The sequence below is a fragment of the Drosophila kikkawai genome, chromosome 2R (genome assembly GCF_030179895.1).
Source record: "Drosophila kikkawai strain 14028-0561.14 chromosome 2R, DkikHiC1v2, whole genome shotgun sequence".
Classification (NCBI taxonomy): domain Eukaryota; kingdom Metazoa; phylum Arthropoda; class Insecta; order Diptera; family Drosophilidae; genus Drosophila; species Drosophila kikkawai.
The window spans coordinates 20238289-20264985 of record NC_091729.1 but is presented as its reverse complement, the minus strand read 5'-3'; the positions used below and the strand labels follow the sequence as shown (position 1 = coordinate 20264985).

Sequence of the window (26697 nt, the reverse complement as noted above, 5' to 3'; positions counted from 1 at the left end):
TATTATTATTTAACGGGGAACACATCTGCTATTTTACTTGTCAATCTACTTTTTATGTTCCAGTTCCAACATTCCCAAATTGATGGACAGAACGATGTGTCGAAAATGCCGACAGCTAAGATGCACTCCTGGTTTTATATATTTGACCGGAAACAAAACGTGGGTTTGATTCGATAGCAGGGTTCTTTCATTTTACATCTTCGGTTGGAACAGACACTGAACGTGCAAGTAGGTTAGTAATTTGCCATTTTTTGCGGTCTAAAAATTTGCAAATTCACTTGGAATGTGTACAAAATGTTAAAAATCCGTTTGATGGCATATGTAAAGTATTTGAGTGGTTAAATATAATGCTCGGGTATAATTAAACTCGGGCCGTATTCACACGCTCAATATGTGTGAAAGAAAGTATTTACATACATACAAATCTGCAGTACACAAAACTTTTCAGTGCCCCGTCTAGATGACTTTGCCAATTTAAATGTTTGAACATTAAAGTGTTTGGGTGTGCATTGGCATACGACATTTTAAATACATACGTATGTATGTATGTATAGGCATATATGTGCAAATAAATTCATATGTATGCATTTTCGGCTTGCATACACTCGTATGTTTTTACATACAGATGTGCGAATTTGTGTATGTATGTACACGCCTCCGTATATAAAGTGAACCTGCATTTTTCAGACTGAATATTTCAACAAAAAGTTATCAAAATAATTAACTTAAACTTCTTGTGTTCGTGGCAGATATGGCAGATCTAGACGATCAATTCGATGTCGCAGATTCCGGAGCATCGACGACTTATCCGATGCAATGCTCGGCATTGCGCAAAAACGGATTTGTCATGCTGAAGTCGCGACCATGCAAGATTGTCGAGATGTCCACTTCGAAAACTGGAAAGCACGGACACGCCAAGGTTCACATGGTCGGCATCGATATTTTCTCAAACAAGAAGTGAGTATCTGTGGTGGCAACACAAAGGAAGCATCGAAGAACGGCGTCGGTGGGCAATCATGAATTTTATCAATTTTCCGAAAGCAGTTTAAATAATCTAATCTTCCTCTAAACTTATCAACAAAGTTATTAAAGAAAAGCAGAAATCGATACGTTGACGCTATTTCCTTTTAAATTTTAATTATGCAAGAATTAAATGTCAGCGCGAGATAAAATTAGAGTGCCTGCTACCTTCGCTCATCCTTATAAATCGTGCTTACTAAAAACCTCTTAACTCTTGTGTCAACCTTGCAGATATGAAGATATTTGCCCATCTACTCATAACATGGACGTGCCCCATGTTAAAAGGGAAGACCTTCAGTTGATAGCTATAAGTGATGATGGCTTCCTTACCATGATGAACGAGGGTGGCGATTTGCGCGAAGACTTGAAGGTTCCAGACGGTGAATTGGGCGACCAATTACGTGCTGATTTTGATAATGGCAAGGACTTACTGGTAAGTGGCCCTGTTTTCCGCCTTTATTTATGCATATATTTTATGTTTGTTTATTTATCTTCTTTCAGTGCACCGTTCTTAAGGCGTGCGGAGAGGAGTGTGTTATCGCGATTAAGACCAATACTGCTCTGGACAAATAAGCAAATAATGTGTCGCTGTAAATTTCTGTTGCATTTACATCTGAAACAAATTTATTCAAAGATGCTGTTATAGGCTAGTTGGCTCTACATCTTAAATCTGGTTCAACGATTGTAATAAATATAACAGAAAACCCGAAGCATCCATGTTTGAATAACTAAGTAACAAGATACACGTTTGCCAATAAAATTTTTTACCTAAACGTCAACATCAATCGCAAAATTCCATCTACTTTATGTACGTACATATGTATACATATGTTGGCGGGGTTATGGGCACTTTGTTCCGGTGCGTACATATGTATATACATACATATGTACCGAACATACACAAGCTATACATCAGCTATAAAACTGGGCGGATACTTAGTGGGGTGACGCTACTGCTTTTGGAAACTCTGTTTGCTAAGCATATAGACTTCTTTAATAACAAATGGAATTAATGTAATGCTTGAAAATTATGAGAGCAGAGATTAATTTGAGAAAGGTCAAAAGTCCCAATTCCAATACTGTTTTATCCAAGATATCGAAATTCAAAACAAAACCAAGAAATAATTTTTTTTTTATTGAGTGTATATATATATTACTTTCACGCCATTCGAAAACGGTTCGATCGGAACATATTATGCCCTTATTAAATATATTTAATAAAACAACAAAACGAAACGATAGTTTATACCGGTATAATTGATGGCCGATAAATATATACATACGGTCACACAGTTTGACTCACAAGAAAGACTCTTTTTAAAAAAGAAATGAAATAAATAATTTATCCGAAATCCTTGATAAATTATACCAATTGCTAATAAAATAATACATATAATTGTAATAAATTTCAATAAATTAAAAACATTTCCTAATTGTGTTCCATTTCCACGTTCCAGTTTGAATACCACTTACTTCGATGGCTCTACCCGATAGGTAGTTTTCATACAGTCTTGCCGGAAATCGATAAGCTTCTTCTTTCTTTTTCTGTGTGTCTTTTTGCGGTACAGTACAGAGCTAAAATGTTTTCAAGAAAATCGGCGAATATTAATGTAATCTTTATATTACAGCGACTGTTTCAGCCGAGATACCACAATGCCTCCCAAATTCGACCCTACGGAAGTTAAATTGGGTATGTTTTTTTCACCCTATTTGAATAGTTTACATTTGAATAAACATACATAAAATAAATGAATACCAATGTCCGCATATAATAATTAATTTGTCTATTACAGTATACCTGCGTTGCGTGGGTGGAGAAGTCGGCGCCACATCGTCCCTGGCTCCCAAGATCGGTCCCCTCGGTCTGGTAAGCAAAAATTTGTGTTTGTTTACCTGTCACTTGTGTTAATTGTGCATATTTTCCCACAGTCTCCCAAGAAAATTGGTGATGACATCGCCAAGGCCACCTCCGACTGGAAGGGTCTGAAGATCACCGTCTGCCTGACCATCCAAAACAGACAGGCCGCCATTTCCGTGGTTCCATCCGCTGCATCCTTGATCATCAAGGCTCTGAAGGAACCCCCACGTGATCGCAAGAAGCAGAAGAACAGTAAGTATTTTCGGCTTAAAAGTGCAGTGTGGATTCTATAACCAAATCAAGCTTAAAACTGCATTTCACCTGACTAACTTCTTTCTTTTTGTTTTGCCATATTTCAGTCAAGCACAGTGGAAACATCGCCTTCGACGATATCCTGGCCATCGCGCGAGTGATGAGGCCCAGGTCCATGGCCCGTGAACTGAAGGGAACCTGCAAGGAAGTCCTGGGTACCGCTCAGAGCGTCGGCTGCACCGTTGACGGAAAGCACCCTCATGATGTTATTGACGAACTTAACGAGGGCACCATTGAAGTTCCCGCAGAATAAACAGTTTTTTAATCCAGAATTAATAAATTGTACGCGTTACAGTCTGTAATAATTGACCCAATCGGATGGTATTTTACTGCAGTGTTCCTGTCTGTTTAAATTGTTGGCGATGCGCTCTAAAATGTGTATTGAAAATGTGGAAATTTATAATCGAAGTGTTGAGATTTTGTGTCAAGCAAATCAAGTGATTTTCGGATACCTTGAAAATTGGAGAAGATAACAAAAGATGTCTGTAATCAGCTTATCAAACTAGAGAAAATTGATCAGCTGATAAAGACTACACTCAGTCCGAATAACGTTTACGAGGTGGGGGAATTCTACTATTGAGAACTTTTTTCGTTTCAAAAACAAATTTTGTGAATGGGCAAAAGTTTTTGTAAAGGACAAGGATCGTTCAAGCAAAAAACGGGCTTAACAGAGATACATTGTATTTACTAATCCACGAAATAGGGCGGTGTCGACCACGGTCTTAGACCGGGTACAGAAATAAAGTTTAAAATGTTAGGATACTTGCACTAAGGCTACTATTAACATGAGCAGATCGACCAACACTTTCATTTGTTTAAAAATCTTGGTTAGTCTCTGACAACCGGAAGAGTTCTTCCTAGTTTAATGGTATCAACAATTTAACAAAAACTGGAAACCCAATACCCGGTTCCCGGTAGTGCATTTATATATAATTTCCAAAAGCTTTCACATTTCACTCTATATCTCGGCTCGCCAATAAGTTATTTAAGCATATATTCCCACTAAAACACGTTCTTACAGTGAAACAGTTATTTTAATCCGAAATCGTAAACGAATTTATTTTATACTCTTGAAAAAGATCTTCAGCATGCCAACAACAAATTGTGGAGCTTCTGGAATCAACAGCTTACAGCTTCAACTTGGTACGCCTCCAGTGACGGCGCTTAGCGTTGTAGCTGAAAATAACCAAAGCAGACAATTAATTAAAATTACATACAAGCATATCGAGAAAAAAACATAAATAAGTAAGTAGTCACTAAGTGTTGCCAAGCACAAATGGCATCACTAAACAATTGATTTATTTTAAGCGAAACGTATTTTTGCAAAGTTTGTTTTGACAAAATAAGCAGAGTATATTCACGACATAGCAAACACATCTCAGTTTCTGTTAAAGCACGAGACTTGTTTTGTAAAACAGTCATTGGCAAAAAATTTAACAAAAATACTACACACTACTTGAAATTTCATTTGGAATAAATTTAAAAATTATGTACTTACCGGATTGTGTTTCCTGTACGTAGGCGAACCCATTGCGGAACGGACCGGTTCTGCTTAAGCTTCTTAGCCAGCTTCTGCTTTATTCTGAACGATTTATGGGCAGCCTAACAAAGAAAGAAATTGTAAGTGTTTTAGTATTGTGATATTTCAATAATATTCCAAGATTTCAAAGAATTATTTTGATTTCTTACCATTTCGTGCGATCTATTCGACAAACCACACCGGAAAGAAAGAAGTATTAGTGGTGAACCACGGTCGATATGTATATTCTCATATATGTTAAGTTTGGAATGTTGGAAATGAACATGAAACAAAATATCAGGTTGCTTATGATGTTTAATTATATAAAATATTTTTTATTAATAGGCGTAACCGTATAAAATATATATTATTTATATTTTGGTAATTTAATTACAGTATTATTATATATTTAAATAATTTGTACCATGTGAATTTATGATTTAAAAAAAGTTGTCGATAAATTTAGCCTGATTATACTTATCGTTTTGCTATCATGCATAACTATTATGACAATTTACTAAAGTAAAATATATTTCTAAAAAAAGACATTTAAAGGGTAAGATGTATATATATATTTAAAATTATTGAATAAGTTGTATAAAAATAATTTTAGGGTTTTATATTTTACAATTATTGATTAGTTGTATAAAAAAAAAACGAATATTATTTTATTACAACTATTTAATAACTTTAAATATATGTATATCTTACCCTTTACATTTATTTATATATTTTTTATATTTTTCAGTTATTTTCAAAACGAATATAAAATAAGCAATGTAATGAGGCACCACTCACCATCCACCATCCTATAACATCTGATTGAACATCAGTTTCTCGTCAAAACACAAATAAAGATTGTTGAAATTAATTCTGCGTCTAAAATAAATTATTACTAACTATTTCGACTGAGAACTATGCCGTTTCTCAGTCGAAATAGTTAGTAATAATTTATTTGTACACAAATAAAAAAAAATTATGTTTTGCGACTGTATGTTATTAATTTTTTTCTACGTTAAACCTTTTTATTACAAACATATTTTTATTGGTATTATATAAAAAATTTCAATCATTTACGGTATCAATACAATAAAATAAGTATTTCGTTTTATTTCTTCTGTACAAAAATTAATGTATTTATTTGCGTCAATCCGATAACGAGACTATCGGAAATGGAACATTGCGCATCGTCGTGTGCAACAGCCCCTTACATTTGTGTTCTAAAACCATTATTTCATTTCCTCTACACATTTGCATCGTTCCATTTTCCATAAGTGTCAGTGTCATCATTTATCAATTATCATTTGATTATTATATTTTACAATATAATATGTGTTTAAGAAAAATCAAATCAAACTCCTCCGCAGCATAATGAGACAGTAGTAGACGTAGACCGCAGCTTGTCAACGAATTTGTGCATTACGTGCATTAACGCAATGTCAATCCACACATAATATTTGCTTTGTAAACTGTTTTTAAGTTGAAATACATATACACGAATAGTGTTAAATATAAACACGTACAGAACAAACATCTGCACATACATACGTATATTAATCGCATCGAATAACACAAAAAGCTGATTTAACAATGCGCGAATTCAAAGTTGTTGTGCTTGGGTCTGGGGGAGTTGGTAAATCGGCTCTCACGGTGCAATTCGTTTCGGGATGCTTTATTGAAAAGTATGATCCCACAATCGAGGACTTCTACCGCAAGGAAATAGAGGTACGTAAACGCTAATGTTCGCTTGGATATCAGGGGGCAGACATAATCAATTTACAAACGGAACGCAGACACACGCACATACTTATGTATATACTGAGCGTAATCACGCACATACATATAAACGTCTGTGCTTACAGGCATATACAGACATATGTATATACATATGTACGTAGATACATATAATGGGCGATTAATTGTATATGCACATATGTACATATAGTTTGTTCTTGTAGGTGCGAAATGTGCCCGAGTATTTGTATCTATGTATGTGCACATACATACTTAGGACGTTGTAAACCCACACAGAGTATGTAATTCATAAATAATCGCGCATACGAACATATTTACATGCGTCTGTGCAACCAAATGTGCACAGTTGTGCATAGGCGTGTGGGTGTTGGTGTAAGGATTAATGGCCAAGCCAGTTTTAAGATGATTCATTTGTGTCAGCTGGCCGTGCTAAGTTAATTGGAAACCGTAATATAACATTTCCCCTTGTATCTGGCCGAGCCAGCTTCATTTCTACCCTTTTTATTTGCGAGACCCACGAATGCAAGCGCCTAAACTCGTTCCAAAGATATGAATGACACATTTACATGCATACTACAGTTCATCGGACAGCAGTCTCGAGACGGAGTTCTATGTACATATGTATGTATGCATATGTATGTATAGTCAGATGTAATGTCTGTAGTTGCGAAATGCATTCAATGTTCATCAAGAGCTGACTATAACATCTAATGATGTTAAAGACAAAGGAAGAGCTGTTTCTTCCGCATACGCACATATCCACAATACGGTAAATACAACCCCGAATAACGGAAAGCACTTGTGCAACCCCTAAGATTGCAGCTTTATTTTAACGAAAAGTACAACTATTGAAATACACCCACCCTTGGACTGCGAATAATTGATTGATTGATGACGTATTAGTTTGGTATTAACATAACTTTCAACCATTTTTCCTTAATATCTCTCAGGTGGACAGCTCGCCATGTGTTTTGGAAATTTTGGATACAGCGGGCACAGAGCAATTCGCATCCATGAGAGATCTCTATATCAAAAATGGTCATGGTTTTATTGTAATGTATTCACTTACGAACCATCAAACATTTCAGGTATGAACGCATTTTGCCACACCGGCAGTTACTTTTGGAATAAACAATTTTTACACTTGGTAAAATCTATAATTTGTATATATATTTCACAGGATATTTCTAGTATGAAAAATGTGATCACTCGTGTTAAAGGAAGTCAGCCGGCACCAATCCTACTAGTCGCGAACAAATTCGATTTAGATTGCCAAAGAGAGGTATCCACCGCAGAAGGTAAGCATACTCAACTCAACAACAAGCATCTGGTATTCGTAAGCCTTAACTAACGTTTAACGTTTTCAATTAAAAGGTAATGCCTTGGCACAACTGTGGGACTGTCCATTTATTGAAGCATCTGCAAAGGATCGGATAAACGTTAACGAAGTATTCGCCACCATCGTTCGAGAGATGAATTTGACGCAAGAGAATCGGCAAAAAAAAAATTACTGTTGTTGTACGCTTTTATAGAAATTTTGTAAAATTGTAAGATTATTATAGTTAAAAAATAAAATTACTAATATTTAATAGATAACGAACAAGTCATGGAGGTGTTGTCACTGTCTAAAATATCTGGTTACTTAATATTGAGTTATTACCTATTCTTTTGAACGATATGGAATCGTGATTCATTAAAGAGAGCCGAGGGAATAGATCATCTCTGGATTTAAAAATACAAAAATTCAAAACTGAAATATGAATTATGAGGTCTTAACCTAATCAAATGGGCAACAGTTGCCTAGGTATGATGGGGAATTATCTTTATCAAGAATATAAAATCAAGGGGATGCATTCAATCTTAGGCCCATTTAGATAGGTCTTTATTAATTATATTTTCCAGGGAAATCAGTAATGATTGAAATTGAGTAATATAAAATTTAATGATAATTGTACATTAAATTAATGTATCGCTATTTATCTTCCTTGAGCTTGAACAACAGAAATGTACTGAAAAACTAGTACAATGCTTTCCTTTGTTCAGTCAGCGCTGTTTCTCCTTTATGATTAGCTTGTTTTCCAAACAGATTTAACAGTTTAAATCTGTTTTTTCTTTTGGTCGTAACTTGTAAAAATCACAAGATGCGATGAGTCATTGCTTGTGGTGACCACACCTTTAGTCCACAGCAAATCTCTCGCCCAAATTAATTAAGAGCCGAAAGTGGGCTATATAATTAGTTCGCTGCTTAAGGGGGGATATACATGTAAGCGGTCAAAATTTGGCCATTTTTCGTGAATTTTTTTTTATAAGAAATAGTCAAGCAATCGTCGTGAAACTTTGGATATAGTTAAAAGTAGAATCAGAGATGATAAAAAAAATTAGTAATAAACAATATTTTACAAAATTGCGGACTTATGGAACATATGCCGTAGCGCCTCGAGCTTTGAGTTGGCGTGCTATGGACACGATAGAGCTCGTAATTCCTGTCCGAAATCCGTAAACTAAATTTTTTTGTATTCATTACACCTTTATCTTCTATTTGAACCTAAAAAAACAAAAAGAAATCAAGACAAAAAAAATAAATTTTGATTTGAAGGAAAGATGTCATTTTCAGGTGATCAGTTTTCACTTCCCACCCTCTTAAAAAATAGTAATACTCAGTTTTATAACAACCATGTAGGTTCAAATAGAAGATAATTTCATGCTGATCATAATAATTTTTGATTCACTCCGATATGTTACACAGTTTTTTGTGAATCGTGTCCAGAGCATAGGTAGAAATGCAAAAATTAGAAGCTGAGAAAAAGACGTTTAAAGTTTTTGATGAGCCCACGTTAACACTTGTGAACCTTGCGTGTATACTTGATTTGAGGCACTTAAAGTTGGAATTCGATAATGAAACTTACACACTATATTCTTTAAATAATAAACTATTTTTTAAACCAAAAAAAAAAATTTACCAAAAAAATGTTGGTTTACATGTATATCCCCCCTTAAAGGCTTTGCCCGAAGAATAATCCCACAACACAAAATGCAATAAGATGTTTTAGAAAGAAATACTATAAAATTTGAAAAATATTTAATTTAGAATAATACAAAATATAAAACTTTTAGGTCTAATACAGATTGTATACATTTCAATTAATTAATTTTATACCATTCCAAATCGTCAGGTTTATGGGAAGACGGCGGATTCACAATGGTCTGTGCGTCGTTGAACAAATTACTGCAAATATTATCCTCAATCTGTGAAATATAACAAAAAATCGAATCAGTTTTGGAATTCGTATGCGTTGAGACGAAAACGAAAATGAAATTCTCACCTGAAGGGAAGACACTAAGTTATCTGGGCAGTCGAGCACGCTAAGCCCAGATTCTGCAAAGATATATAGAAGGAAGAGATGTGTTAGCAAATGTTTAGGACTTGGTCAGCCTCCGTTATCTCAAGATCAGTACTGAGTAGAGTGAAAGCAGAGAGATGCCAAGGGAATTACGTGATCACTGCCCCGCCCACTGTGTGTGCTTGTTCAAGTGTTATCTAGGCGATATCTCTCTATAGATAAACCAGAGGGTCTCGCTTGTCTAGCGCTGCTTACGCTAGTTTTTGGTGTTTGTGTATTTGGAACGAGGAGACTTACGCATTCTGGGATCATTCCATGAAGTCGTTCGATCAATGTGATTTATAAAGTAAATATCTCCGGACTCGGTAACTGCCTGCTCCCAACCATCCGGCAGTGGACCTGGACCCATATTGTTAGCAATGGTCGATGTGGTAGTTTGTTTTGTTGTTTGCAAAACATCTATCGAACAAAAATAATCATAATTACAAAACCAAAGTAAATAAAGACAAATTAAAAAGTAGGTCTATAAAACGACAGTTGCTGGCAGTTTAAAAGCGGATTGTAACGGAGAGAGAACATCATGCAACACACTTAAAACTTCAATTTCAATATTTAGACTTGAATTCCCCATTGCCAAAAGTGAGATATCTCACGAGACTTCTGAATAACATCCCTAAAAAATGTAATATTAGTCCGCAGAACCTTGATTTTCAGAGGCTTTTCCATGCGTTATATTAATTGTGTTATAACCTCTTACAACCTTTTTTGTATCCCTACCTATAGCCCAGAGCACAAGATTAGTTCAAGATGGGTGTATTCAAATGGGTTAAGAGTTTAAGGAAGCACCGCACGAACTTGTACATATATATCTATTAAGGATATGAGAAATATCATAAGGTACCTACCATTTTGCTTTATTCGCTCGGCCATTAAGCTTTGCTGCTGTTGGCGAAATTGAATTCTGGGATCCTCCCACTGCGTCGATTTTGTAGTATGACTGAAAGTAAAAAGAAGTCGTTAGAGTTGTAGTTGACCTTAAATAAGCTTATGAATTATAAGTAATATATATAAAATCTAAGTTTTTTTTTTTAGTTATATATAACTAATCTACCTAAACAATGCCACTTGTTTATTCTTAAAATTCCAAACTGTATCTAGACTAGACAAAGTCTTTGTCTTGGCTTCCAAGTCTTTTGCGTGTCAGTTTATTTTTATTTTCCCATGCAAGAATTTGTATCTAGATACAATTATTTCAAGTACTTACGCATAATAACTAAAAAATTACTAATTACTAATAAAAAATAATGTATATATCTAGAGGATTGTATGTTTAATGGTGACTTATGTGAAAAGATACTCACTTCAAGTAGTAGATCTGGCCATCGTTGGTCTTGGCCTGCTCCCATCCTGGTGGCAAGGCGCCCAGTTGCCGCTGCAACTGAATAGGGCTTACCACATCGTAGGAGCGCTGCTTCTTGTGCACCGTCTGCGTGGACATGGGCATGTCCTGCGACATGCACGAATTCATGGCATCGAGCTCAATGGAGCTGGGAGCCGTTGCGCCAGAGCTGGTGAACTCGGCGGCACTATTCTCGGGGAAAGTGGGCCCAGCTGGCTGCTGGCTTGCTCCTGGATTGGCCTCGCTCCTGGCGCGCACATTGTAGTTCTGCTGCAGCGAGGCGGGGCTGCTGCGGGCGCGGAAGTGATGTATCGCCAGGCGGCTCTGTTGTGGGGATGGCTGTTGGATCTGTGAGATGGCGGATATGGGCGGCTGCCCGTCAACGGGCTGTGCCGCCTTGATGCTGCTAATATTGCTGATGTTCGACTGCGAGCCAGCATCGTAGGTGGAGTCAGCGCTGTTTGCGCGCGAGTGCGAAGGGGCCGGGGGCGTAAAGAAGGAGTTGGGTAGCTTCCGCATGCGGAAGGGGAGCTGGAGGGGGCGCTTGGCATCTCCGGGGTTCAGCACACTGTCGAACAGCGCCTGCAGATTATCGTCCGTGTCCTGGTTGACGCGCACCACCAGATTGTTGGGTTTGATGGGCGACAGCATGTCCTCGTCATCGATCTCCTTCTCGATCAGGTTGTTTGTATTGCTTGTCGACATCGTCTCGTCGCTTCGTTAACATAAAAGAAGGCACTTAGTGTATACAAATGTTACTACATAGAATTATCTTATCGGGCACGTAGGCGTATATATATGTTCGGCCATATACATATCACTCCATCTTGTTGGGGCGAAACTATTACATTAAGGTGTTAAAATTAAACTTCGTTGCAATAAATAATAGTAATAATAATAATTCAACAGAACTGCCAACATAAAACAAACACTCGCGAGGACCACCATCCACCACGCTTTGTCAACACTTGTTCATTCGATAGGTTATCGGTTATCGGTTTCGTGGCTACTTCTGTAAAATGTAGTACTCAGGCAGGAAAAGTTTTATTTTTTCTCAGTAAAACAAATTTGAATAATTCCTTGCTTTTTAACTAAAAATTGAATTAATATTTTATTTTTAGTTTTCTATTTTATTTATTTATTTTACTTAAAGCCAATGATTAAGTTTGATTTTTTTTTATAATGCATTAAATAAATTTTTTTAGTGGTTTATTTCAACGTTTTATCTGCAGTCACACTGGCTGAAACAGTAACAGGATATTTCAAAATAAAACAATAGATTTAAGACAACAATTTAACATATATTTAAAAAATGTTGTGCCCCGTTACCAAACTAGCTTCGTATCGATATTTATTTCAAAACAAAATCATCGATATTAATTTGCAGTCGAAAAACCGATGCGTCGTTCGCGAAATCGATGTGATTCCAGCTCTAGCGATTGGCACGACACAATTCAGAAGCATTTCGCAAATAATTAAAGTCCAAATGAATCAAATGTAAAATGATCAGCGCGATATTAAACATATTCTGGATTCCCATTGGGGGATTCCTCTCATTTTTGATATTTATTTCCGCCATCAACAAATCCATCGGCGTCCGCAAGGCGTATGTGAACCTGCTCCTAAGGATATTCGAGGTAAATAATGTTTTCTTGCGGTCAATGACTAAATCCAGTTCCATTCGCTCCGTTTTCCAACTTTAGCTCCATTTCACAAGAGGCATAGTGTCTAGTAGTAAGCTATTCCAAAGTCCATAAATATAGTCAGCTTTGGAATAGACAAGCACACGGCGTCTCGTTCTCGTACGCATGCACAGGAATACAAACATATGAACAAAAGTGTTGTTTTCCAGCACCTTTCTAATATTTAAACAGTTTTTGAATAATCAGCGAAATCGGAAATGGTTTGTAATTGGTCCCCCATGCGCATATAACACTTTACAGGCTCGTAAAGCGCCAGTCATTACCTCGCCTGATTATGGTTATGATAGCTCGTATCTGTAGATAATCCCGCCAACAACAAACTACATAATAACTAATCAAGAACTATGTTTTCGATTCCAGTACGGTCGAGTTAGTATAGAGACAGCATCCAAAGAAAATCAACAATATTCCGTAAATAATTGCAAGACTGACGACAAACAGGGAGTGCAGCTGGTGGACGACGCCGATTCCAAGGAAGTTATCACGAACGGAGCTACTTTAATAACCAGAGATGCAGTGCTGCTGCCTCAACCTCAGGAACCCCTCCCCGAGAAGCCAGTCTCATCCAAGAAGGTAAGCAGAAAGGCAACATTTATTGTCTTGTATAAACAATCAGTCACTGGAACAATGTGTCTTGCAGGATGAAATCAACTTTGATTTTGAGAAATGTCTGGACTATGTCAAGTCGGGCGTAGAAGCCATTATTGAGGACGATGTGACGTCCCGCTTCGAGGCAGAGGAGCTGAAGAGCTGGAATATGCTCACGCGGACCAACAGACACCACGAGTTCATTTCCTGGAAAATAACTCTCATCTGGATGGTTGGCTTCTTCATTCGTTACGTATTTCTAATGCCGCTTCGAGTATTAGTTTGCTTCGTTGGTGTAAGTATTATCCTTTGACTTTAAGGGGGCTTTCCTCAACAACACCTGACTTGTCCCGACTTCCCTCTTGCCTGCAAATAATTGCCGCTAAGGAATACTCATCAATATTTTATTCGCATTCCAAAATTGACAATTATTGCCATGCAAGGGAATCGGAGACGATACACTTCTTTGAATGAAAAGAAAATGACCAAACGGACGAAAACTGACTGAACGATATATGTATACATATTCACAAGGACCGGGAATGAAGGGGGTTTCAGCTGTTAGATAGCTTCTTTAAAATTAACAGGTATATTCTTTGACTTATCAGGCAGAACCTATAGGACACGGATTCGTCGCGTTTTATCTCTGTGTTTGCTTGTACTAACTATTACTCTGAGTAAATACAACACAAAGTGTCGGCCTTGTAAAAACAATTCTGTTGATTAGTTATTTATCATCTTTATTAACCAATGTCTAAGCATTAACTTGTTTTTTGTGTTTAGCAAACTTTTTCCTAATATGAGCCACAAATAGATTTTTGTTTTAGATACATTTTTTAATTTAAGGGAGAGATATAAGAAGAAATTTCATTTCCTTTAATGTTTTGGTTCAATTCTAGCTTTACTTTTAACTCAGATTAGTCTTTATGTTATGTTGTCCTTCTTGAATAATATTATTATTTCGCTAATAAATATAATTTGATTCCTAGGTTTTATTTGCAGTTTTTTCAAACTCCATTGTGGCTTTGTTACCTTTTCGAGTTGTACGGCTTTCTTTAGCAAGCTTATCGTTTAAAATCACCTTCCGCCTTATTTCAAGTTCCCTGTCATCTCTTATAAAGTTCCACAATAAGCAATATAAGCCCACAATTTCTGGGTTCTGTGTAGCGAACCATACCTCTCCCTTGGACGTGGCGATATTATCGACCGATTGTACCTATTCTTTGGTGAGAAAGAAGAAATTTTTACCTAAATCTCGTCATTTAAAACTTGGTTTCATTTGAAAATTTCAAAAGTTCATGCATGCAACATTTCGGAAACGCATCTATTTGTGTGTCGTACTTATATAACTAAAAGCAACTAATACTCGAGCTTTAGTCTCAGATTGTCTGTCATATGCTTCCTTCCAGAAGCAATATAAAGCGTTGGTAACTGCAGAAATATATGTATTATTCAACGTATTTTATTAGTTCTCATTCGACCGACCGACCGTTTGATGTTATCAAAAGGTTTCTAATGCATATGCCATAGCCGATAGCCATTATCTTTGTATACATGGAGTTTAGACCCGACGTATAATAACATACCTATAAGCATCGCTCCGATAACTTTCGGTCAACCTTGCTAACATAACTTGATAAGTCTGCGAACTGTTCAACAGTTAAGGGAATCGAATTGAATCGCGTTCGAAAGCATGCATGAATTTAATACAAGGTGCAGTTTTAAGTGTGGTAAAATCAATCTATGTTGCAATTGGCTTTTGTCATTGTCCCCCGGCTAAATGTGTTTGTCCGTAATGTCTAAGATTTTGGGCCAATTTGTTAATTTCTTCGTCGCCAAGAAAACCCCGGAATCAGGTAAGATAAGCCATGTGAATGAAATTAATTTATTAGTTTATTTGCTTTTCTTATGACGCTCGCCCCTTGTACTATTTTCAGTATTACTTCTGTCGATTAGTTTCAGCTGTTTCTGGTGGTTTGGGTCGGTGGGTGGGCTCGTCAAGGGTAATATTTCGATTGAAGTGTTGACCTTTAGATTGTACACCGTTGATAAACGATAAACACTTACTTTGAAGAGGGCTTGATTCTAGGCTTAAGATATTTGCATTTTCACGTCACTCTATTTACAGAATATTCAATGATTGCACAAACTTACGTAGGTGTAGGTACATTTAAAAATATCTGTAAAATGTGAGTTAAAATTTGAAAAACAAGTCAAAGTAACGATATTACGTTCACTCCACAAGGATTCAAATCCCTCTACACGTTTTTGGACCAGCTTTCTATATGAACTTAATTGAAGAATACCCTCAAATATGTACCCATTTCCGTTTTTTGTGCAATCTTAGGTAGTGTGGTTAACTATTTGCACGGCGGCCGTGGGCTATCTGAAGGATGGGCCCTGCAAGCGCAAACTTGTCAATCAGGTACTTGGCATTTGTTTCGGCGTCTTGTCCAGTGCCATATCGGCGGTTATAACTTACCATAATGAGGAAAATCGCCCGTCATCTGGTATTTGTGTCGCGAATCATACCAGCCCAATCGATGTGCTGGTCTTGATGTGCGATTCTACTTATTCGCTGGTAAGGCAATTTTAGAACCTAAAAAACAACACTAAACACTTGTATGGAAATACTTACTCACTCTTTGTTTTTAATATCCGATATTATTTTCGTAGTCTCACTTAGTAAAAATTAAAGTGTCAGGGGTGCCATAGAAATATTCGTAGATTTAAAATCATATGAAATGGTGGTTTAGGATTAAAATGTAAAATAATTAAATACACCATCTCACATGAAGATTAAATTCGCTGTGTAAATTCTGTGCCATCCCTGTGGATGTAAATTGATTGGTAAAAACAAATGAGCTAAGCTTTGCAGTATCCCTGATACTGATCTTATTTAGGATGTGGATTATAAATTGACCACCAAGTTTACTTTCCAGCTTTCAATAAATATTAGATTCGAGAGCACACTTTTGGGAGTGTAATTGTAATAAAATAATTGGTTAGGTTCTGCAGAAACTAAGCAATCTTGAGAGCCCCAAAACAAAGCAGCTGCTCGAATCGAAAATTGGCTTTTTTCCCCCCTAAGTGCACGTGTATGTAGGTACTAACCCGAATTTAAGCTTGCTTTTTGGTGATGGTTTCATGTCGTTGGCGTTTGATTTGTAGCTTTTCGTGTTATGTGCTTGCTGTTGTTGTTGTTGGTCTTTGATCTCTTTAAACGAGCTTGCGTCGATTTTATAGATTGGCCAACGCCATGGCGGTTTCCTGGGCGTCCTGCAAAGAGCTCTGGCCCGAGCATCACCTCACATCTGGTTCGAGCGTGGCGAGGCCAAGGATCGGCACTTGGTTGCCGAGCGGCTCAAGCAGCACGTTTCGGACCCAAACAATCCACCGATCCTCATCTTCCCGGAGGGGACATGCATCAACAACACATCTGTTATGCAGTTCAAAAAGGGCAGCTTTGAAGTTGGCGGTGTCATCTATCCGGTGGCCATAAAGTGGGTACCCAAAAGGGCTTCAAAAAGAAGCAGCAATATTAACGCGCTAAATCCCTGCTTTGCAGATACGATCCCAGATTCGGTGACGCCTTCTGGAACAGTGCCAAGTACTCGATGATGCAGTACCTCTACATGATGATGACCTCGTGGGCCATCGTGTGCGATGTGTGGTATTTACCTCCGATGTACCGGCAGGATGGGGAGTCTGCTATCGACTTTGCGAACCGCGTAAAGAGTGTCATCGCCAAGCAGGGCGGTCTGATTGATCTGGTCTGGGATGGTCAGTTGAAGCGAATGAAACCAAAGAAGGAGTGGAAGGAGATCCAACAGGTCGAGTTTGCCAATCGGTTAAAGTCCGATTCGACCTAAGTAAGCAGCTGCCACAGTGACGACTGTGGGTGTGTACATTATTTTGATAATTTGTATTGCAGCGAGTGTAAGTTGTATAAATTACGATTAACTATTGGATGGTTTAATAAAAGATGAAGTCAAGTGTACAATTATAATATTATTTGTATCTTAATTAATTTATCAACCCACTATTTTGTACAAAATAAATGATATCTGATAAAAGCCACGTGATACTATCGCCTCAGCATCATTTCGACTTGATGAGTTGCAAATTCATTTCTTTGTTATGCTAAAATGACAAAAATGGGCCAACGGAGTGGCTTTCGAAGGTGAAACGGCGACGAGAGATGGGGTCAGTGACCTTATAAAGTTGCATTATAATCAAGATACTATTTTAACCCAAGGAAAATGATCTCTAAGCCATTTTTAGTGCGCCTCCTCATAATTATCCGTTTTTCGGTTATTTATATACTAAATGACTCACTGTGTGTGTCTGCGCAGCATTTCTATTTTATAATAATTGCCGATTCTCGAATGGTAATTAAAATATACTTCCGCGTTTTCGGTAGTGTACAAAAATCCCCATATTTGCTTTTAACTAACCCTGAACTGTCACCAAACTAAATACATTGTACATATGTATGTATCTACATAATGGTATCGGTATCGACGAACTTTCGGGCCAAAAAACATTCATCAACAATGCGGGCGGCAAGTTATTTTGTTAAAAAAAAGCAAAGAGTCAATAGGTCTGGCCTTCATAAATTGTTAGGCTCATTGCCAATCGCAAGTGAGCGATTTACAATTAACAAATACCCAAGATACTCGTTTATTTATAGATATGTTTATACATGGGCATCGCATCCGAGATGATGAAAAGATCGTTCATTTCCATATGCATATTCATGCGGCTTCTAATGAAACACTTGTGGCTATATTTCCATGGATGTACGAAAACTGGAGCGTTTCTTTTTCGAATATGCAAATACATCTATACAGATTCGATTTGAAATATGCAGCTGTATTTCTTACACAGATCAGCAGGGTGTTCAATATGACTATATCGTGTGCGTAACGTATTTATTTATGGATCTGGGTTGGCCAGTTATGAGTTATTTTCGTATTTCTAAGACTAAAATAAGGCCATGAAGGTACTTTGATACATCTCGAATGTGTGTGCCTATATTTTTAGACTTAATACATGCACACCTACATACATACATACATATTTACATCTGAGCGGGGGCAATGGTGTGCGTGTCGATGGCTAATAAATTAATTGTTGCGTAAAATCGGTTCGATACGTGTGTAATGTAATTACATACGAGCATGGGATGTAAGTGAAATAACGGTACTAAACCCAGTCAGAACAATGTTTTCTTTTTTGGCTGTGCTTTTTTGCTTTTTTTTGTTCGATTTTGCACACGCCCACTTGCTTGCATGCATTACACAGATACATACATAGTTACATACATACATACCCACTGCAGAAACCAGTATTTTCGCACGGAGAACTGAGAATAGGGGGAAACTGAAGTAACTTAACTATGCTGCTGCTTTTGTTACCATCCCAAAAATGAGACATCAATGTGGATATAGCCGAGAGTACGTACAACACACACACACTGGGGGCCGTGTGTATTGCATGATAAATAATGATATATTCAGAAAGTGCTGTTTTTATTACGCAAACTGTATTTTCTTAGTTGTGCCGTGTGCATCCACAAATATAGACTACCTGTGTACAGAATCTTTCCAGTCTAGTCCGCGGCATTTCCGACGAATAGGAACTACTTCACAAGAGTACCTCCGAGGTATATACATACAGATACATATATATAATCCCGATCCTGATTGGATTGGATACCCCGCATTGGATTTACTGCAACCGCCGGATCGCACACAGATACTAATTACAGTTTTTTGCACCCGCAGACACACGCACACACACACACATCACAAAATGCCTTTTGTTCCCGTGGAAACTCCCAAGTGCCCTGCGTGCGGAAAGTCGGTCTACGCCGCCGAGGAGCGCGTTGCCGGAGGCTACAAATTCCACAAGACTTGCTTCAAGTGCAGTAAGTGATCGAAATGCCCCCACTCCCACTCTGGATAATACTCAGCAATGCCCCTCTAATCCTTCACTCCCTCCTCCCCCGCCAGGCATGTGCAACAAGGCTCTGGACTCGACAAACTGCACGGAGCACGAGAAGGAGCTGTTCTGCAAAAACTGCCACGGCCGCAAGTACGGTCCCAAGGGCTACGGTTTCGGTGGTGGTGCCGGTTGCCTGTCCATGGACTCCGGTGCCCATCTGAACAGAGAGTAAGGACTAAATTGGTTAATGTGTCTTTTTGTATATGAAATGTGTAAAATTCCTTGAAATTAAATGTGTAGTTTTGCTTTCTATTAGAACCTCTGTCTCTGTTTTTTGTATGTCTCAAATGTCCAGTTGGATGCACTGCATCCTAGACCCTAATTAAAAGCCATTTCTTTTTTACTCAATGTGATTATTTGTTTGGGAAACGTCACTATCATCACCACAACCACCAGGGGTATCTAGTTTCTACAGCTGGAAAAATTCCTAAAAAATACAAATATATATGATTGTTTTATTTATGTCTAAATACACACACATATGTAAAATAATTTTTGTATTTTTGTTTACAACACCCACAACAACATAGTACACACTACATACAGACTGTAAATTAATAAAATAAAATGTATTTGTAAGCTTATTCATGTTTTATTTATAGTCCCCTTTCCTTCTATCTCCTCTGGTCGCTGTCTACATAATCCGTAGAATTCCCCCTTTTCTGTTTTTCTGTTCTCTGTGAAGCATATTCTTCTGTTTTGTGTCTTCGGTGACTAAGACACTTGTCTTCGGGTCGAGACGTGTGATCCCCTAATGACTGTCCATTTAAAGAACTGTAATTGAGGGAAGCATCTGTGATCTTTTTAGATTTGTTCCGCCGAAAATACCACCGAAGGCGCCCGATGGCTTGGGATGTCCTAGGTGCGGCATATATGTTTATGCCGCCGAGCAAATGCTGGCGCGAGGAAAGGTATTATTAGGTATTATATAGACTCACCAATTCGGGGGCTTACATCCACTCTATCTCAGGGCTACCATCGAAGGTGCTTCAAGTGCGTGCAGTGCAACAAGACCTTGGACTCGACACTTCACTGTGATGGTCCCGACAAGGACATTTACTGCAGAGGTACCATGATCTCAACTGAAATCGTGGGATCCTAAAATATTATCTTTCCAGGTTGTTATGCCCAGAAGTTTGGTGCCAGAGGTTATGGCCACATCGGTATTTCGTCCATGGGTCTAATGTCCGATATTAGGGATTGCGAATGGCAAAGGTGGGATCGGGATAAGATTTCCAGAAGCACACATTTAGGATTATACCTGTGATATTTTCAGCGAAATGGCCCCGAAGACGGCTGCCATCAATGTGGAGCAAATTCAAGCGCCGATCGGCGAAGGATGCCCCCGTTGTGGTGGTGTCGTCTTCGCCGCGGAACAGGTGCTCTCCAAGGGCAGACCCTGGCACAGGAAGTGCTTCAAGTGTCGGGATTGCACCAAGACGCTGGACTCTATTATCGCGTGCGATGGACCGGACAATGAGGTGTACTGCAAAACATGCTATGGCAAGAAGTGGGGACCTCATGGTTATGGATTCGCCTGTGGATCCAGCTTCTTGCAAACCGATGGCATTACGTGGGTGTAGTCATTGTCTCTTTCTAAGGGTTGGTTTCCATTAAAGGGTTTCCTCGTCTTTTAGTGAAGAAGACATTGGATCCCAGCGTCCTTTTGTATGCCCGGATACCACATCGATCAAGGCCCCTGATGGCGAGGGCTGTCCACGATGTGGCGGCGCCGTCTTTGCTGCCGAACTGCAGCTGTCCAAGGGAAAAATGTGGCACAGGAAGTGCTTCAACTGTGCCAGGTGCCATAGACCCCTGGACTCGGTGCTCGCCTGCGACGGACCGGATGACAATATCTATTGCAAGCTCTGTTATGCAAAGCTCTACGGCCCCAAGGGATTTGGTTATGGACACACCCCCACTCTGGTGTCCACCAACTATGACTACACGCCCAGCTGGTAAGTAAAAGTTTTGAAATAATCCGATAAGTTAGATAACTCCAGGGTCTAGTTGAGTTACTTTCAAAGCTTGTTATATAAACTGAAGTAAACTTCGTGGTCCTATATCTAAGTTCTATATCTAGATATATGTGTGAAAAGTGCTTCCTTTTTATACCCTTGCAGGGTATTATAATTTCAGTCAGAAGTTTGCAACGCAGTGAAGGAGACGTTTCCGACCCTATAAACCATATGTATTCTTGCTCTGCATTAATATGCGAATCTTTCTAGATATGTCCGGAAGAAATCGATTTTTTGGCCATTTTTGCAAAATTTTATAAGGGGTTACATCATTAAAATGTTTGATTTTGATAAAAAATTGAATATTCAAAATTTTAAAATGAAGTATGCAGATTTATTAACTGTAGAAAATCTTGCACAGAACAGTTTTCCGATTTAAAATTAATGCTCTTTTGGCCGAGTTATGTTATTTTTAATTTTAAAAAAATCAATAAGTTTTTTGATATAAAAAATCAGATTTTATAATACAAAATAATATTTTTCCAAGTCAAGGAATCATTTTCGACCCCATAAACCATATATATTCTTGATCAGCATTAACATGCGAATCTTTCTAGACATCCCGTAAGAAATCGATTTTTTGGCCATTTTTGCAAAATTTTATAAGGGGTTACATCATTAAAATTTTTGATTTTGATAAAAAATTGAATTTTCAAAATTTTTAAATGAAGTATGCAGATTTATTAACTGTAGAAAATCTAGCACAGAACAGTTTTCCGATTTAAAATTAATGCTCTTTTGGCCGAGTTATGATATTTTTAATTTAAAAAAAAATCAAGAAGTTTTTTAATATAAAAAATCAGATTTTATAACACAAAATAATATTTTTCCAAGTCAAGGAATCATTTTCGACCCCATAAACCATATATATTCTTGATCAGCATTAACATGCGAATCTTTCTAGACATCCCGTAAGAAATCGATTTTTTTGGCCATTTTTGCAAAATTATATAAGGGGTTACATCATTAAAATTAGCAAAAATGGCCAAAAATTTTGATTTCTTACAATTTTAAATTTGGTATGCAGTTTTTTTAAATTAATAAAAACTAACACAAAACTGCTTTCCGAATCGAAATTAATGCATTTTTGGCTTAGTTATGATATATTTTAATTGTTACCTGCGAGGGTATACAAAATTTGACTGGCCAAAGTTAGCTTTCTTTCTTGTTAAGAACGAATTTCTAAATGTATGGATGAAAAGTGGCTTCTTTAAGTCGATTTTAGGTAACAATTTTTAAGAGTGTAGATAATCAAAGATCAGAAACATGAGTGTTCTGTCGTGCAATATCCTCCTTACGGGGTTTCAAACATTTGTTAGGATCATATCTCTAACAAAATCTATAATCTCTCAATCTTTCAGCTGGGGATCCATCGATCGTAATGGCCAAAAGTCAGAGAACGGATGTCCCCGTTGTGGTTTTATGGTTTTTGCGGCCGAGCAGATGAAGAGCAAAAATAATGTCTGGCACAAGCTGTGCTTTTACTGCTCGGAGTGCCGAAGGTATTTGGACTCGACGAACTTGAACGATGGACCCGACGGCAACATATATTGTCGATCCTGCTACGGAAAATTCTACGGACCCAAAGGCGTGGGCTATGGAATCGGAGCTGGCACACTGACAATGGCTTAAACTTACGACCAAAAAAGAGTGTTTAAGGGCTGTTCCCGGGTGTACAATAAGCTCCAAAGTGTATATCAGGTGCATCGAGTCCTTAAACGCCCACATTTTTGAGGTTGACGACCAGGCGTAGTATTGCATTTCAACAAATAATGGTTTAACATAGCTCCAAATGACATTTAATTCAAAAACCTTGAAAACTTAAGAATAGTGGCGAGTGACTCTGTGGTGATTAGTATGATAATTGTTCATATCTCGAAATTAAGCAACGAACCGACGTTCTCAGCTCGGACTGAAACTTTATGCTTTGAACTGCGAAAACGAAATGACTTTATTCGAAAACTGTATGTATGGCGGTTGTAATATAACAAGATTTATATCCTATAAGTTACGAAACAACGACTAAAAAACGATCAACTATAATCTCTTTGATTTATTGGTTCCTTTTTTGTTTGTAGGTATTTATTTATATATGTAACGGTAGGACAGATTATTGACAGAGGGTCTAAGCAGGGCTCCTTTCTATTCAAAATATATTAACGATTATGGAGAGAGTACATAATATTGGAATGGTCGTTACGATCACCAGCGAGCCTCCCGACATTGTGGAATTGCAGCAGTCGGCGGAGTAGTACAGTATCTTGGGATACAGCGTTTTCCAGAAGTGAATCCTCTGATTGTTGAGCAAGTTGTCCGTGTTGAAGGCCTCGTCGATCAGGAGCACGGAGTCATTGTTCGGGGTCACGGCATTCCACTTGATGTACACGTTGGACTTTGTGGGATTCGATGTCTTGGCAAAGTTTGCCCACAGGGTCATAATTATGTCCGAATTTCGCTTATCCGACGACTTCCAATCGACCATATTGGTCATATACGGATTTCCCCAGACAAACACCTGATCGAAATACTTGGGCACGCTTATCCAACTGGGCAGATCCTGGAGCACCGACCTCGGCCGCATCTTGAAGAGGTAACTATAGACGGTGCTGTAATTGCTTATCATGTCGGCGAAGGATTGCATCGGCGTTATGTAGAACTTTTCGGTGTGCGCACTTATTATGTGCTTGTTGGCCTTCTTTACGTCCTGGTCCGACTCATTGGCGTACATGAAGTTTATGGCGTCCGTGATGAGCTCGTAGTTGGAACACCACTCATAGTTCCTCACCAGCTTGTGCATATCGGTCACGGCTATGTCGCTAAAGAAGCCCTCCGTATCTGCTGCACTTATCTCAGTGTCCAGGTTATCCTTGAAGAGGGTCAGCACCTCCTCCATGTCGGTCACCCCGATGATGACAGGCACCTTGTGGTAGCTGCCCTTCTTGAACAGGATCTCGGGCTGATTCTCGATGAACGGATACGAGGTGTTACTCAGGCCAAAGTCCACCACTGGACCCCAGCTCACCGAAGGCAGGTTCTCCGACAGCCGCTTGGCGTCCACCCTCTTCAGGCACTGCATGAACATCGATGTCGGTCTACGGGGGCAGCCGAACACGCTTGAAACCTGGTCCAACGATCCCTCATACTCGTATGGCATTTTGACCGCGTTCAGAGGATTACCCGACATAATGATGGCCTTGTGGAAGCCACCCTTCGACCACTCGCCCGAGGTCATGTGCAGCGCCACGCTAGTGGCACCCGCATCGTGACCCATCAGCGTAATCCGATTGGAGTCTCCGCCGAACAAGTTGATGTTCTTCTTGACCCAATACAGGGCTGCCGACTGATCCATCAGGCCATAGTTCCCCTGGGCCTCGCCGTCGTCGGTTGTAAAAAAGCCGAATATGTTAAGGCGATACGAAAAGGTGACAACAATAACTTTCTGCTTGAACACCAACTGGAAGGGGTTCACATCGGCGGGGCTGCCAGTGGAAAAGTCACCGGAATGGACCCACACAACGACGGCATATCCATTAATTTCTGGCAATCCTGAAAGGAAAAAGGGAATTACGAAATTCAATAATTGGAAATGAATAATTACAAATCTCTATGGAAAGTGAAACTCTTAAGAATATTCAAAATTATAATTTTTCATTTATTTTTCTTAATAACTTAATTGCTAAAATGATTTTTTCTACTCACCATCAGGTACAAAAACGTTCAAATACAAACAATTCTCCTCGTACTTCCTTCCACCGTCATCCGAATTCGTTTCGGAGGATATTATTTTCAGGATTTGCTCCGTCTCTCTGCCTACGGAGGGCATAGGATTTTGCCAACAGTCCGGAGCGAACGAGGTTGCGTTGAAAATCCCCTTCCACGGTGTTAGTTCGATATCCGGAGGTTGAAATCTTCTGGCATGTGCGTACCGAATGCCCAGATAAGCTTTAACATTTTGCGTTCGAAACATTTTCAAATAGGTACCGGAAATAACGCCGTTTCCGGGTATATGTATAAATGGCGCGTCCACACATTGCACATATATAAAGCCATAACTACTGACTAGGTGAAAAAATATAGCTAAATTAGCTAGGAAGTCCCTTCTTTTGCACTTCATGGCTCGTCCGATTCCTTCACATCTTTCTGCGTTTTGAACTAAGGCGACACACTGTTCGCAATCTTGCAAGGCACGCGAGGCTCCTGGTTGCCATGGCGAAAATACACAAAAAATATTGTTGCTAGGATTTTGTAACTATGGCACTTATCCATCTCTCCTTTCGCGACGGGGCTTGTTTTTATTTATTTAGCCTACGTCACCCATCGGAATGCTGTTAACCCATAGGTGGCCCCTGGCAAATATATCATGTTCATATTTATTTTTTAATTAAACAACAAATAATATTATAAATTAAATCAGTAATAAATGAATGAACCTATGAAAAGGATTGGTTTTCTTCTAAAAAGAGATCTCCTTCGCTTTGAAAAGATCTCTTTCGAGTTTTTAGCAATATTTTATATATTCTAAGTAGAAATATAGGCCAGAATTATGTACCTTTCAGTAATCCAAAGCTTAGCTGTCATTTATTTGGCTTAAATGTAAAGCTTGCCCATAAGCAATTTTAACCCGAAATTCTTTCAAATTTAGCGAAAGACCTAAACATGCCTAGCGAGCCGCAGAAGCCCGAGAAAAAGCCCCCAGTGAAGCGAGAGGCTCCGTCCGAGGAAACTTTAACCAAGGACAAATGCATGGCGGACTTTTGCCTGAAGGGTGGAAGTGGCCTGATAATTGGTGGCGTTCTTACCTTATTCTTAACGCGACCACAAACCTACCCGATGTGGCTGGGCCTGGGGTTCGGATGTGGCTTGGCCTACGACTGTTGCCAGGCGCGTTGGAATCGATCCACTTAGGCAGCAAAAAGTAATATTGAGGTCCGAGCTTTACTACCAAATGGGCTTCTATTAAATTTTTATTGAGAAAACGTTATTGTTTTGGTCAGGTTTTTGCGATACCATCAATGTACAAATGCGATAAATATGTAAATTTCCATGATTAAATCTCTTGTAAAGCGAAATCCTTGAAAAAGTGAATGAATATATCTTTGGGGGAGATTTTTAGGATGAGCTTTGAAAAATATGGCATAAATTGTTTATTGCATTTATAATAGCCAGTTTACGAGT

At 38.5% G+C, this 26697-nt stretch overlaps 9 protein-coding genes and 1 long non-coding RNA gene across 16 annotated transcripts; 6 read left to right on the top strand and 4 right to left on the bottom strand.

Annotated features, from left to right (window-relative positions):
• The first annotated feature begins 112 nt into the window (after window positions 1-112).
• eEF5 (eukaryotic translation elongation factor 5) lies at window positions 113-1805 on the top strand. 2 transcript variants are annotated; one of them, XM_017163166.3, is made up of 4 exons: window positions 113-232; window positions 750-957; window positions 1252-1453; window positions 1522-1805. In XM_017163166.3, the coding sequence occupies exons 2-4, from the start codon at window positions 752-754 to the stop codon at window positions 1591-1593; spliced, it is 480 nt and encodes a 159-aa protein (XP_017018655.1). In that variant the 5' UTR covers window positions 113-232; window positions 750-751; the 3' UTR covers window positions 1594-1805. The 2 variants fall into 2 exon arrangements, with proteins under 2 accessions (XP_017018655.1, XP_017018656.1); XM_017163167.3 differs by having other exon boundaries at window positions 158-228.
• Window positions 1806-2560: 755 nt separating this feature from the next.
• On the top strand, window positions 2561-3504 carry RpL12 (ribosomal protein L12). Its single transcript, XM_017163165.3, has 5 exons — window positions 2561-2582; window positions 2649-2710; window positions 2814-2887; window positions 2950-3130; window positions 3238-3504. The coding sequence occupies exons 2-5, from the start codon at window positions 2674-2676 to the stop codon at window positions 3441-3443; spliced, it is 498 nt and encodes a 165-aa protein (XP_017018654.1). The 5' UTR covers window positions 2561-2582; window positions 2649-2673; the 3' UTR covers window positions 3444-3504.
• A 698-nt stretch (window positions 3505-4202) lies between these two features.
• On the bottom strand, window positions 4203-5004 carry RpL39 (ribosomal protein L39). The gene is made up of 3 exons (XM_017163168.2): window positions 4880-5004; window positions 4689-4792; window positions 4203-4366 (listed from the first exon to the last, which is right to left on the bottom strand). Exons 1-3 carry the CDS (start codon window positions 4880-4882, stop codon window positions 4318-4320), a joined length of 156 nt encoding a protein of 51 aa, XP_017018657.1. The 5' UTR covers window positions 4883-5004; the 3' UTR covers window positions 4203-4317.
• Window positions 4671-8067, top strand: Rap2l (Ras-associated protein 2-like). Of its 2 annotated transcripts, none has more exons than XM_070284327.1 (4): window positions 4671-4810; window positions 7415-7552; window positions 7645-7762; window positions 7839-8067. In XM_070284327.1, exons 1-4 carry the CDS (start codon window positions 4784-4786, stop codon window positions 7994-7996), a joined length of 441 nt encoding a protein of 146 aa, XP_070140428.1. In that variant the 5' UTR covers window positions 4671-4783; the 3' UTR covers window positions 7997-8067. The 2 variants fall into 2 exon arrangements, with proteins under 2 accessions (XP_070140428.1, XP_017018459.1); XM_017162970.3 differs by lacking the exon at window positions 4671-4810 and adding an exon at window positions 5953-6434.
• A 1454-nt stretch (window positions 8068-9521) lies between these two features.
• yki (Transcriptional coactivator yki) lies at window positions 9522-15705 on the bottom strand. 3 transcript variants are annotated; one of them, XM_017163271.3, is made up of 6 exons: window positions 15563-15705; window positions 11167-11942; window positions 10711-10802; window positions 10103-10264; window positions 9788-9840; window positions 9522-9710 (listed from the first exon to the last, which is right to left on the bottom strand). In XM_017163271.3, exons 2-6 carry the CDS (start codon window positions 11907-11909, stop codon window positions 9606-9608), a joined length of 1155 nt encoding a protein of 384 aa, XP_017018760.1. In that variant the 5' UTR covers window positions 11910-11942; window positions 15563-15705; the 3' UTR covers window positions 9522-9605. The 3 variants fall into 3 exon arrangements, with proteins under 3 accessions (XP_017018760.1, XP_070139976.1, XP_017018761.1); XM_070283875.1 differs by having other exon boundaries at window positions 11167-11919; window positions 15563-15693; XM_017163272.3 differs by lacking the exons at window positions 10103-10264; window positions 15563-15705 and having other exon boundaries at window positions 11167-12165.
• Gpat4 (Glycerol-3-phosphate acyltransferase 4) lies at window positions 12623-17504 on the top strand. 3 transcript variants are annotated; one of them, XM_017163230.3, is made up of 7 exons: window positions 12623-12841; window positions 13268-13480; window positions 13548-13790; window positions 14485-14721; window positions 15843-16076; window positions 16742-16998; window positions 17064-17504. In XM_017163230.3, the coding sequence occupies exons 1-7, from the start codon at window positions 12707-12709 to the stop codon at window positions 17365-17367; spliced, it is 1623 nt and encodes a 540-aa protein (XP_017018719.1). In that variant the 5' UTR covers window positions 12623-12706; the 3' UTR covers window positions 17368-17504. The 3 variants fall into 3 exon arrangements, with proteins under 3 accessions (XP_017018719.1, XP_017018716.1, XP_017018717.1); XM_017163227.3 differs by lacking the exon at window positions 15843-16076; XM_017163228.3 differs by lacking the exon at window positions 14485-14721 and having other exon boundaries at window positions 12624-12841.
• Window positions 17505-18773: 1269 nt separating this feature from the next.
• Window positions 18774-23565, top strand: Mlp60A (Muscle LIM protein at 60A). Its single transcript, XM_017163223.3, has 10 exons — window positions 18774-18954; window positions 19056-19163; window positions 19285-19427; window positions 19513-19672; window positions 20313-20415; window positions 20475-20571; window positions 20623-20719; window positions 20781-21077; window positions 21142-21462; window positions 22884-23565. The coding sequence occupies exons 3-10, from the start codon at window positions 19313-19315 to the stop codon at window positions 23152-23154; spliced, it is 1461 nt and encodes a 486-aa protein (XP_017018712.1). The 5' UTR covers window positions 18774-18954; window positions 19056-19163; window positions 19285-19312; the 3' UTR covers window positions 23155-23565.
• On the bottom strand, window positions 20269-20902 carry LOC138928025 (uncharacterized). Its single transcript, XR_011444491.1, has 3 exons — window positions 20766-20902; window positions 20459-20684; window positions 20269-20400 (listed from the first exon to the last, which is right to left on the bottom strand). It is a non-coding gene; the product is annotated as an uncharacterized lncRNA (long non-coding RNA).
• Window positions 23561-26004, bottom strand: LOC108072171 (neuroligin-4, Y-linked). The gene is made up of 3 exons (XM_017163221.3): window positions 25953-26004; window positions 25222-25868; window positions 23561-25068 (listed from the first exon to the last, which is right to left on the bottom strand). Exons 2-3 carry the CDS (start codon window positions 25634-25636, stop codon window positions 23669-23671), a joined length of 1815 nt encoding a protein of 604 aa, XP_017018710.1. The 5' UTR covers window positions 25637-25868; window positions 25953-26004; the 3' UTR covers window positions 23561-23668.
• A 64-nt stretch (window positions 26005-26068) lies between these two features.
• LOC108072040 (MICOS complex subunit Mic10) lies at window positions 26069-26591 on the top strand. Its single transcript, XM_017163022.3, has one exon. The coding sequence runs from the start codon at window positions 26179-26181 to the stop codon at window positions 26425-26427; it is 249 nt and encodes an 82-aa protein (XP_017018511.1). The 5' UTR covers window positions 26069-26178; the 3' UTR covers window positions 26428-26591.
• The last annotated feature ends 106 nt before the right edge of the window (window positions 26592-26697 follow it).

Coding starts and splice junctions, on each gene's coding strand:
- eEF5 (XM_017163166.3), top strand. CDS start 752: ATGGCAGATCTAGACGATCAATTCGATGTCGCAGATTCCGGAGCATCG. Junction 958..1,251: donor GATATTTTCTCAAACAAGAA/GTGAGTATCTGT, acceptor TCAACCTTGCAG/ATATGAAGATATTTGCCCAT. Junction 1,454..1,521: donor ATAATGGCAAGGACTTACTG/GTAAGTGGCCCT, acceptor ATCTTCTTTCAG/TGCACCGTTCTTAAGGCGTG.
- RpL12 (XM_017163165.3), top strand. CDS start 2,674: ATGCCTCCCAAATTCGACCCTACGGAAGTTAAATTGG. Junction 2,888..2,949: donor AGATCGGTCCCCTCGGTCTG/GTAAGCAAAAAT, acceptor ATTTTCCCACAG/TCTCCCAAGAAAATTGGTGA. Junction 3,131..3,237: donor TCGCAAGAAGCAGAAGAACA/GTAAGTATTTTC, acceptor GCCATATTTCAG/TCAAGCACAGTGGAAACATC.
- RpL39 (XM_017163168.2), bottom strand. Junction 4,367..4,688: donor CGTACAGGAAACACAATCCG/GTAAGTACATAA, acceptor GGTTATTTTCAG/CTACAACGCTAAGCGCCGTC.
- Rap2l (XM_017162970.3), top strand. CDS start 6,300: ATGCGCGAATTCAAAGTTGTTGTGCTTGGGTCTGGGGGAGTTGGTAAA. Junction 7,553..7,644: donor CGAACCATCAAACATTTCAG/GTATGAACGCAT, acceptor TATATTTCACAG/GATATTTCTAGTATGAAAAA. Junction 7,763..7,838: donor AGAGGTATCCACCGCAGAAG/GTAAGCATACTC, acceptor TTCAATTAAAAG/GTAATGCCTTGGCACAACTG.
- yki (XM_017163271.3), bottom strand. CDS start 11,909: ATGTCGACAAGCAATACAAACAACCTGATCGAGAAGGAGATCGATGAC. Junction 9,841..10,102: donor ATGGAATGATCCCAGAATGC/GTAAGTCTCCTC, acceptor ATATCTTTGCAG/AATCTGGGCTTAGCGTGCTC. Junction 9,711..9,787: donor ACTTAGTGTCTTCCCTTCAG/GTGAGAATTTCA, acceptor TATATTTCACAG/ATTGAGGATAATATTTGCAG.
- Gpat4 (XM_017163230.3), top strand. CDS start 12,707: ATGATCAGCGCGATATTAAACATATTCTGGATTCCCATTGGGGGATTC. Junction 13,481..13,547: donor AGCCAGTCTCATCCAAGAAG/GTAAGCAGAAAG, acceptor TGTGTCTTGCAG/GATGAAATCAACTTTGATTT. Junction 16,077..16,741: donor GCGATTCTACTTATTCGCTG/GTAAGGCAATTT, acceptor TCGATTTTATAG/ATTGGCCAACGCCATGGCGG.
- Mlp60A (XM_017163223.3), top strand. CDS start 19,313: ATGCCTTTTGTTCCCGTGGAAACTCCCAAGTGCCCTGCGTGCGGAAAG. Junction 19,428..19,512: donor CAAGACTTGCTTCAAGTGCA/GTAAGTGATCGA, acceptor CTCCCCCGCCAG/GCATGTGCAACAAGGCTCTG. Junction 20,572..20,622: donor CAAGGACATTTACTGCAGAG/GTACCATGATCT, acceptor TTATCTTTCCAG/GTTGTTATGCCCAGAAGTTT.
- LOC108072171 (XM_017163221.3), bottom strand. CDS start 25,636: ATGAAGTGCAAAAGAAGGGACTTCCTAGCTAATTTAGCTATATTTTTT. Junction 25,069..25,221: donor GAACGTTTTTGTACCTGATG/GTGAGTAGAAAA, acceptor TTTTCCTTTCAG/GATTGCCAGAAATTAATGGA.
- LOC108072040 (XM_017163022.3), top strand. CDS start 26,179: ATGCCTAGCGAGCCGCAGAAGCCCGAGAAAAAGCCCCCAGTGAAGCGA.